Raw genomic sequence first — 10970 nt, forward strand, 5'->3', positions numbered from 1 at the left:
TTTAAGTGAGACACACTTGATTATAGGAAATTCATTTAAATTTCAATGAATAAGAGGATATATGTTAGAAAATCAATTATAAGAAAAAATGCAAACATAAATAAAAATGAATTAATAATAATAACTTAAAAATTTGTTAGATATTAAATAAAAATGTAGAGGAGAGAGCGTTAATTAGTAACAATATTATCCGGAAAATAGCATTAAAACGAGTAAGGTAAAGGTTGAGGTGAAGTTGACGAAGGTTAACGGTTAACTTGGCTTCCCAGTTAGTTAATGTATATATGAGTGGTGGTTGGTGTGTTTCAGAAATTGAAGCTTCAAAAATTTATGATCATCCTCAACACGTATAGTTAGTTAGTTAGGTGCTGATAAACAGTAACATCATCACCTTCATATATATATATATATATAACCACTTACCTTGCCTTTAAAGATACTTCATTTCACCACACTATAGATTGCCATCTCCCAATTAATGCACACTACCATCGATTCAACCATAAATCAGATCTAGATCTAATCTAATAAACATATGTTACATTCATTAATTCACCTAAAATTAATGACAAATTTAGTCCTACGTTCAACTTATTTTGAAAAATAATTAATCAGCATTCATATGTGGAACCTTATAAGTTATAAGAGACATCATAAAACATATTTTTAAATTTTCACACTAGTTTATAATCATTTCATATATCCACGTTATATGTAATTATATTGTGATATTAAATTTAGCTCATCCCAACGATAACTAAGAAAGTGATTAAAAATTAATATTATATTTTTCGTTGATTTTCAAAAATATTTTTTTTAATAAGATGCTAATTATTAGTTGAATTTTTTGGTGGTACAAAATTAGAGACTCAAATTCGAATTCCATCTTGTAGCAATATCTATGTGAAAGAGATCTCCAAACTCTTAACTCTTAAAGTCTGAAAACAACTAGCTGAGAAGGTACCCCACTCCGTTGAATTTGATTTCGTCATTTTCGATAATCAAAATCAGACCATAGTTTGATTCTTTCTCACGGATATTCAAACCTATCAATATATAGTAAGCTTTGAATAAAATAAAAATAAAAAATCAATATATGGCTAGCTCCATTTGCCTAGATATGTAGCGTGACGATTGGTTCGCATCAATAATGAATATTTTGTCATCTTTTATTCCTTTAAGGGGAGAAAGAATGGTCAAATGTATATTTCATAAATGTATAAACTAATTAATAATGAAAATTCCCTCAAACTAATACAAATAATGACAACTAATATTGGTGGATAATTTTTTATTGATGATATTCAGTCGATAATTAACCAAGGTTGAAATAAGTTAATTGATCAATATGATTTCGCTCAAATTGACTAAAAAAATTGGTCCAATTCAACTCCAATTTAATATGAATCATAATTTCAACTATAATTCTATTCGATTAAATTTATGAATAATTCAATTGAACTAAATAATTGAAATCAAATAGACCATAAGACAAAAAAATTGATAGCACAACATGTGTTTCTTTGACTTCAAGCTCAAATCTCAGGTGAAAATAATAATTAAAGATCATATGAGTTGTATTAGGCTCATTGATCGGTTTTCTTATATCACAAAATAATTTATTAGATTTAGATATTTCTAAAGTTTGATGTCACATTCTTTATATAAGAGAATATTAGATTAAAAGGGAGTGACTTTTCCAAATGTTAAACATTACTTGTAAAATTGAGGAAGAACTTTTAAGTGTGGGATTTTTAAATGATTGAACATAATTAGATACCTATATAATTAATTATAAGCAATAATATAATACTTAAAATAAATGTATTTGACTTCATGATACGCATACAAATTATAGATATTTTCTCCAATTTTTAAATAGTACAATTCTATTTCAAAAATATATTTATAGTTCAGGAAGTTGTCACCAAAAATAGTTAAAACAACAAATATAATATCACACCTCAAATTTTATTATTTTTTATTGGTATTCTAAGTTTGGATTTAAGAAGAAAAAAAAACTGTTACGTAAATATTTTATTATAAAAAAAACATATGATATTTTCTTATAATGTTATTCAATATAGTGTAGTGTATGGGTGGATAGGTGTCTCAACTAGTTCCAATTAACCGTTAAAAAGTTGAAGATCATGAGTTCAAACCTAACTAAAAGAAAAAAAAATAGTGCATTGTCTCATATTTACATACTTATCTAGTTAAGTATCATTATTTTCGACCGATAAATACGTGTTAGATCTTGATGCGTTCAAGAAATTTGTTACAATACTAATGTGGTTTTTCATATATAATTATTTTTAGTCGACGTTTGATTTATTTTAAAATGACATCTACTCTAAAGTTTTATATTGGTTATAACTCATCCTTATTAAATCAATTAGCTAGTAAAGTGATGATATATCTCTTTATAAATTATTGTAAAACTCTATATCTTAGAGACATGAGACTTGAGTTTTTCTCATCTAGTAAGGTAGTTAATGTCTCTATTTATAAATTATTGTAGAGTTTTATCTCTTAGAGATGTGAGATTTGTGTATTTGGTAGTGAATGTCTCTATTTATAAACTATTGTAGAGTTTTATCTCTTAGAGATGTGAGATTTTTGTTTTTTTCCTGTACACCCCTAATCACTCCCAATACTGTTGGGCTTGATGCGTGTATATAAGTGATAGGTGGCTTGATCAAGTGGACTGCGATACCATATTATACTTAATATTATACCTAACTCATCTCTTTAAAATTGACTAATAAAATGAAAATTGTCTCTCTTTATAAACTATTGTAGAACTCTATTTCTTATTGATATGAGACGAGTTTTTTTCCAATATCTACATTTCAATATATGACAAAATATTCTACTCAGTTTTATCTTCTTGATCTAACATCGTTGTTATCACTTTCACGTCATTTTTAATTTAAAAAAAATGTAACATTAAATTTTTAAAAAATGTTATATATTATTATGAATTTAGTAGTTTAAAATTATACACACACACATATATATATATATATATATATATATATATATATATATATTTATATTTATATGTATGTATGTATATTTCAGATAATTTAAAATTTATATTATGAGCCCTCTAACAGTTTACTTCTTGCTACTACGCCCTTGTGTGGTATGAGCTTAAATCGATGCTATTTCCTCTAAAACTCTCGTGAATTTTCTATATTTTAAAATATGATAATGAAAAAATTCAATGCGATACTAAAAAAATGAAATTAGTGAATATATTAGCGAAAATTTGAAATCAGTAGGTAGAGAAAATATTATGGGATAGATCATGAATATGGGTCGGGCTTGTTTATGGCTACTTAGAGGTGAGTCAAGTGGGATTAGGCTTACATTAAGAGGGTAGCATATATTACTTAGTAGAAGTATATAAATTGAAAAGTAGGTCAGCCCCAAAGGTTAAAGGCATACCCCTCCACCAAGTAATTGAGTATCATTTTATTTGTCAGAGTTTAACCAAAAAGTTAAGCAAAAGGATGGAGAGACTCTCAAGGAAAGCAACGTAAAGAGAGCAACAGAAGGTATGCTGTTTCAAGGGAAACATTAAGGAATTTTTTATTTTTATATACACCAACTTTTAAAAATTTTTAAATTTATTTGAGGAAAATATAAAGAGAAATAAAAGAAAAAAAAACATACGATTATATATATATACTCCAAAACTTTGAATATAAAAAAAATACTTATATTTTTTAGTCACGAATATAAGAAAATATAATTTCTTTCACATTATTTATTGTAGTATATTTTAAAATATATTTAATTAATATTAATTTTATTTTTGAATGACTATTCTATTTTCATAGAATAGGTTTTCATAATATTATTTATATCATGGTATATATAATAACAGTCACATATATAAAAATAATTTATCTTTAAAAAATATTATTTATAATTTTTAATGTAGTTTTTATTTTTCAATTGTACTTTCTATCTAAGATAATTTGATAAAATTATTATTCTCTTTCTTACATATCATCTTTTCTTATATATATATATATATATATATATATATATATATGAAATAATCAAATACAATAACTATTTTAGAGACAAATAATTTTTAAAAATGCATTTATACTTTATATTCTTAAGATTAAGAAAATAATCACATTAAATTAAATTTCTTAACAAAGGTAAAATTAGTTATTTTCGTTGATTAAATCATAAATTAAAATTAAAACAAAAAATCATATATAACTTTTTTTAAGTGATCCTGTAATATATAATCTTATATTAAATTATTTTCACTCGATACGGCTTTTATATATATATAAAAGAGAGAGAAAAAAAAGTTGGAGAAGGCGAATATATATAAAAACAAGAATGAGAAAACAAATAAGACAAAGGATGAAAATAAAAGTAGTGAAATATTAATGGCGAAGTGTATGGTGGCAGATGCACATTGAAGAAGTTCAATAAAAGGGGGGATTGTTTCAGTTGGGTAGGTCTACCTTTTCATAATGCTTTCAATACAAAGTTTCAAATTTTAACCCACCCTTCTTCTCTCTCCCTTATTCAATCCCAAAACTTAAATCTTTGAAACTGCATGACTATACATGAATAAAATGCAGCCAATCATGCTGAATGATCAAAAGGCTCTCTGAGCAATTCATTCATTCATTTCACCAATCTTTCTCTTCTTATCATTCCCACAGAAAGAGAGGAACAAGTCATTTTCCAACTTCCTTCCTTTTCTTCTTTCAGCATATGGTAATTCCCATAAAAATCACCTTTTTTTTTGTCTTTGTGCCTTTTGTATTTCCTTCTAATGCTTTCATTTCTAGCTTTATTATTTACACATTTTTGTTTGCTTGCACTGAAAGATATCTATGGGTAGTATTGGGAGAAAGAGAAGGTGTTCTTGTTTTTCCAATCATCATCTTCCTCTTTTGACTTTCTTCATGGCAATACTTGTACAAAAGGGTGTGTCTGAATCCAACATTAATCAAAATTATACAAAGTATAGACAAATTAGTAGCTTGAGGCTTGAAAGGATTAGTAGGCACTTGGATAAGATTAACAAGCCTCCTGTTCTCACCATAGAGGTAATGTCATTTATTATAATTAATGTTTCATTATAAAGTGTGTTTGTGATAGCTAGTGGTTGAGATTTTAATTAATGACCATCATGCACATAAATGTTTTAGTACTTTGTTTTTGTTAATAAATTTTTTTATACATATATTTATTTGGTTTGAATAATATTTCAGAGCCCAGATGGAGATCTTATAGATTGTGTCCATAAAAGAAAACAACTAGCTTTTGATCACCCACTTTTAAAGAATCACAAGATCCAGGTTATTCAATTTCCTTACTTTCTATTTTCCAATGCAAGTTAAGTATATCACAACATTTAAAAATAGAAAGTGTGTTTATTTATTTGGAATACAGAAAAGTCCAAAGGAGATGCCAAGAGGGATGAAAGTAAAAAGAGATAGTAATAAGGAGACGTGGCAAATGTGGCATAAAAATGGGACAAGGTGTCCAAAAGGAACGGTTCCAATAAGGAGGAGTAGAGTGAATGATGTGTTGAGAGCAAAGTGTTTGTATGAGTATGGTAAGAAAATTCCATTCTCTCGCCGTAGTGATGCTCCTGATGTACTCTCTACCAATGGTCATGAGGTTAGTTCTCATGCTTCCTTACATTACTATTATTACACTATAAATTAATCTCTTCATTTTTTAGGATACTCTTTTATAACTAAATCATCTATGCAAGAGTTAAACCCAACGTAGTTCATCCCTTCTGATTAATTAAACTTCAACTTGTCATTTTCTCATTATATAAAATAACTTTTCAATAAATAATAAGATTAACAAATATGTCAACAAGATCAATTTTTTCTTTTAATTTAAAGACGCCGAATCGTGCTAAGAATTACTTAATTTCAGGATTCAATTGTTATCAAGGTTGCTTTATTTGTACATCAACTCATGTTCTCTTTTCCTACACTCTTAAACTTTCTTATGATTTGACAAATTCATGTGTTTTTTAATAGGAATTAGAATAGTAAGTAAATTAAATTAAATTAAAGGTTTAATTATAGTTTTAATTTTATATTTTTACTTATTCATAAAATTGTTTTTTTTTTATTTTAAAATATGGTAATTTTAGTCTTTTATTTTGATTTTATAATAAAAAAATAACAATCTAATATGTTTTAAATAATATGATATAGAATAATTAACTCTAAATATCCGTAAAATCGCAATAAAACATTCAAAAATTAAACTTTCAACTTCATAAATTTTTTATTTTGTAGTTTAATTAATGACATATGAATAATTAATATTACTAAATTACTCTATATCATAAAATTTTATGTCACGTCATTTAAAAGATATTAAATCATAAATAGAGAGACTGATTTCGAAAATTGATAAAAATAAAAGAAACAAAATGCAATTAAATCTAAATGAAAATAGAATTGTTTATGTGCAGCATGCGATAGCTTACACAGGATCATCACAAGAAATGTACGGTGCAAAAGCATCAATAAACGTATGGGATCCATCTATTGAAGTGATGAACGAGTTCAGTCTTTCACAAATTTGGATCCTTTCTGGATCATTCGATGGTCCTGATCTTAATAGCATTGAAGCTGGATGGCAGGTACTCCTAATTTAACAATTGTTTAATATAGTTTAAAAAAAATTAAATTCCAACTCAAAAAATTTAGATATTAATTTATTACCTGACGGTGGTTTTCAATACCATTCGCATTATATTGCTTGCAAGTTTCAGCTAGATATTTGTATTTTATTATACTATATAGTATAGACACATTAATTTTTCAGTTGGTTCCTTAAAGCAACCCATCATTTTATGAATTAATTAATTAGATTATACGTGATACACGATAACACGCAAATAAAAAAACATACATAGTAAGTAACACGGCACGTATTATATCAATGTATAAAAAATGAAATTAATTATTTATGCTTTAATTCAACTGTGTTGTTTAGGTTCCGAGATTGTAAAGTATAGAAATTAATGAATTTGATTTGATGAAATAGTTATAGTACAGTATCTGAAGCTTTAATTATTCTACTAGTCAGGTCAGTCCGGAGCTTTATGGTGACAGCAGACCCAGGTTATTCACTTATTGGACGGTCAGGATTTTTTAATTCTTCCTCCTCCCTCTTGAGGAGAGGGGGGTTTAAATTGAAATTGAAATTGAAATGATAGATTTGTGGTGTTTTATTAAATCTCTGAATTTTGGTGATGTAGAGTGACTCATATCAAGCAACCGGATGTTACAATCTTCTTTGTGCTGGTTTTATTCAAACTAATAGCAAGATAGCCATTGGAGCTGCCATTTCTCCTGTTTCTTCTTATGCTGCCAACCAATTTGACATTACAATCCTCATTTGGAAGGTCAATATTTCTATTAATAATGATTTTGTATGAATGAAATGAAAGGATATTGTTCTGACGTGTTGGGAATATGAATTAGGATCCAAAAGTAGGGAATTGGTGGATGAGTTATGGCGACAACACATTGGTAGGGTATTGGCCAGCCGAACTATTCACACACTTAGCGGATCATGCCACCATGGTGGAATGGGGTGGCGAGGTGGTCAACTCAAGGTCCAACGGCCAACACACCTCCACGCAGATGGGTTCCGGCCACTTCTCCGAGGAAGGATTCGGAAAAGCAAGCTATTTCCGGAACCTTCAAATTGTTGACATTGATAATAGTCTTAGCTCAGTGCAAAGCATATCAACCTTAGCTGAAAATACAAATTGTTACAATATTCAAAGCTCCTATAGCAACGAATGGGGAACATACTTCTATTATGGTGGGCCTGGGAATAATCCTAAGTGTCCATGATTATTATTTCACGTACATATCAATTCAATTCAACTAATATCTTTTCTTCTTCTTACATTCTTTACTTGTACGTAATTAAAGAATTATTATTGTGCTACTTCCATCCTTCTTTTCTCCATTTTGGAAGATATATATATATGTAAACTTCGAACCCAAAACAAGATAGAAAAATGGAAATGACAATTTTGAATGGGTGGACTTTTGTACATGCCTGTCTTTTTCCAATTTTTAATTTTTCTCTCTTTTTTGATTGAAATACAAGAAAAATAATCATTTTTAAAATTGATTATATTTACTATTTAATTCAAATTTATAACAAATACATATATTTTTAATTTTCTTTTTCATATATTTGTTTGTATATATATGTCTCATTTTGAATGGAATACTAGCTACAACTTAGTAGTATCACCGATAGTTGATACAATTTTTTTTGAAACAAGCATCTATTCTAAAAAACTTGAGTTTTCAAGAAAATTGATCAATTATGATAAATTTAGTGCAAAATTTTCAAAATAAATGTGTATTTTAGAAATTTTAAAATTGTTTAACTTTTCGAAATAATGAAGGAATTTTTTTCTTTCTATTTCGTAAAATTTTCTCTTATAAAAAAAACTCAATGAATTGAGAGTTTGATTCCAGAATACATGAGATAAGAATAAAATGTGAAATGATAAAATAGTAACAAATATAAAGGGGTAGAATTAAGATTTTGAGGGATTATGGAGGTAGGAATATAATTGTGGAGTAAGCAATTGAGTCTACCATTAGGCTTGTATCCAAAAAAAAGTCTAACATTGGGCTAGATTGACGTTGTTCTGGCCCGCTAACACTATTTGAATTTGAAAGGCGATGGGCTGGCTCCTAGTTTGATGACTAATGAATATATTGCTATTGACAAAGAATAATCGTTAATGAGTTTGAACCCCAAAAATCACCATGGGAAAAAATATCCCTTAATCACTTTATTCAGTTTTCTGTTGAACCATAATTGAAAAGTGTTAATAATATCCACTTTAACGCTCTTTTTAATATTCATTCATTAAATTTATTTTAGTCTCATTACTTTGTGCTAAAACCTTTTTATAAATGGTGAAATTTACGTGAATTGCATTCAACCTTTATGTTTATATAGTTAATTGTTTCATATGCATTTGAAATTTAAAGATGTATTGAATTGCAATTTGTGAAGAAAGTTAGAAGAAATGCCAACAATACTACTCTAGAAGGTGTTAGTTTTTCCTCATTATGTATTATTAGTGCTAACTATCCAATAAATATACATTTCGATAAAACTATCAGATATATTTACAACTTCTCATCTCAAATAAAACATTAGTTGTCATTTACAATATATTTTAAGTGTAAAGAAGTATTTATGGATATTTGAAAATTCACAAATGAACGAAGATAATCAAATAAAAATAAAATATATTTCACAGTTTTTTATATTTTATAAAAGAAAGTAACATTTTAGTTTTTTATATTTTTTTATAATAGTAAAAGAGTTAGATCTTTTAAATTACAAAATATTTATCCTTTATAGATGTTAACGTTTTCTGTTAAAAAAACACATCTAGTCCTTAAATGCCCGCTATGAGTTTGATGTGGCAATTTTAAATAGTTTTATAATGAAAAATATATTTTTAAATTAATTTTTTATTAAAAAATAAAACTTCGAAGAACCCTATAATGTTCACCTTCTTCATCATAGTTTTTCCCTTCTTCGTCATAAACCCATAAATTTAATAAAGAATTCAAAATTTTCAAACTCAACAAAATATAAAACCAAAATTAATGGGATCGAATTCTACAAGCATAAAAGAATTAAAAAACTCACAAAGAAAAGTGGATATGAATGAAAAAATTCGCAAACTATTCTATTTATATCCCTCTCATTTTCCAATTGTCTAGGAAAAATTCAACCCCTCGTACTCTTTTCACCAAAATTCAAAATTTTAAACTATTGTAAGTTACTGAAACCAATAAATTGAAGATTCTTGTTGACCCTTTTGTTGTGTTTTTTAATCTTTGGCCATTAGAAACATATTGAAATTGGTTTTAGTTTCTGGGTATTTTGTTAAAGTCTGGTGGTGAGTTTGTAGTATTATTTTGGATAGATGTGAAATAATAGAACCCACTTTTTCTTTTTTAGAACTTGGTTGAGTTTGAAGTTTTGGGTTTTATTTTGAATTTTGGTTTAAATTTCTAAGTTTAGGATGAAAAGTAAAAAAGTTGTGATAAAGAAAAAAAGGGAAAGAAGATGAACATTCTAGATTCTTCCAGATGTTTATTTTTTAATAAAAAATTAATTTCAAGTATTATTTTTCATTAAAAAACTTATTGAAATTGTCACATCAGACCCTTACCAACTATATGCATTTTTTTTAAACGGAAAGTGTTAATAGGAACAATGATGCAAACGTTTTACAACTTAAATTATTAAATCGTTATTAAAATAAAAATATAAATGACTACACTGTTATTTTTGTTAAACATAACAAATTATAAGATTTTACAAATGTACTTTGCTTATAATAAATGAAGATGTTCAAACTTTTTTATAAATTATTGATCAAACGACACTATCCTTTAAAATTAATTAAATTTAAAGAGATTTACTAGAATAAGATCAATTATACTTAATGATTATATGATATATTTACAAAATTGATATAGTATTCGTATTGAAATGATCTTGAGGTATTTTCATTGTGACACCTTCTATTTCAAAAACAATTAATGAAAATATAAAATACAAATGCAACAAAAATATGGTCCATTTAAAAGCCTGTGAGATACAAGTAGTCTCGTGAAAAACATAAACAAGTAAAATAATAAAAATACACATCTAATCTCAATTGTCACATCTATCATACATTATCATATTTATTCAAGTTAAATAGGTAAAATTAGCTAATAAAACAACACATGAGAGGAGTAAACTAATTTAAATACACACATCATCAACACTTAATCAACATAAAATTCCATTTTTATACAATAAATTTTAATTATATTTTACTTAATTACCTCCTAAACGAGCTATAGGGTCGATTAATTATCTCGTAAATCCAAAGGTTA

The 10970-nt window shown here is 26.7% G+C and overlaps 1 protein-coding gene across 2 annotated transcripts; it reads left to right on the forward strand.

The window, feature by feature from the left end:
* The first annotated feature begins 4341 nt into the window (after positions 1 to 4341).
* Positions 4342 to 7941, forward strand: LOC101507695 (protein neprosin-like). Of its 2 annotated transcripts, none has more exons than XM_073366983.1 (8): positions 4342 to 4489; positions 4872 to 5093; positions 5259 to 5345; positions 5440 to 5670; positions 6491 to 6661; positions 7111 to 7164; positions 7283 to 7429; positions 7509 to 7941. In XM_073366983.1, the coding sequence occupies exons 2-8, from the start codon at positions 4878 to 4880 to the stop codon at positions 7884 to 7886; spliced, it is 1284 nt and encodes a 427-aa protein (XP_073223084.1). In that variant the 5' UTR covers positions 4342 to 4489; positions 4872 to 4877; the 3' UTR covers positions 7887 to 7941. The 2 variants fall into 2 exon arrangements, with proteins under 2 accessions (XP_073223084.1, XP_004495558.1); XM_004495501.4 differs by having other exon boundaries at positions 4487 to 4758.
* Positions 7942 to 10970: the final 3029 nt, after the last annotated feature.

The sequence above is a fragment of the Cicer arietinum genome, chromosome 4 (assembly GCF_000331145.2).
Source record: "Cicer arietinum cultivar CDC Frontier isolate Library 1 chromosome 4, Cicar.CDCFrontier_v2.0, whole genome shotgun sequence".
In the NCBI taxonomy this organism is placed as follows: domain Eukaryota; kingdom Viridiplantae; phylum Streptophyta; class Magnoliopsida; order Fabales; family Fabaceae; genus Cicer; species Cicer arietinum.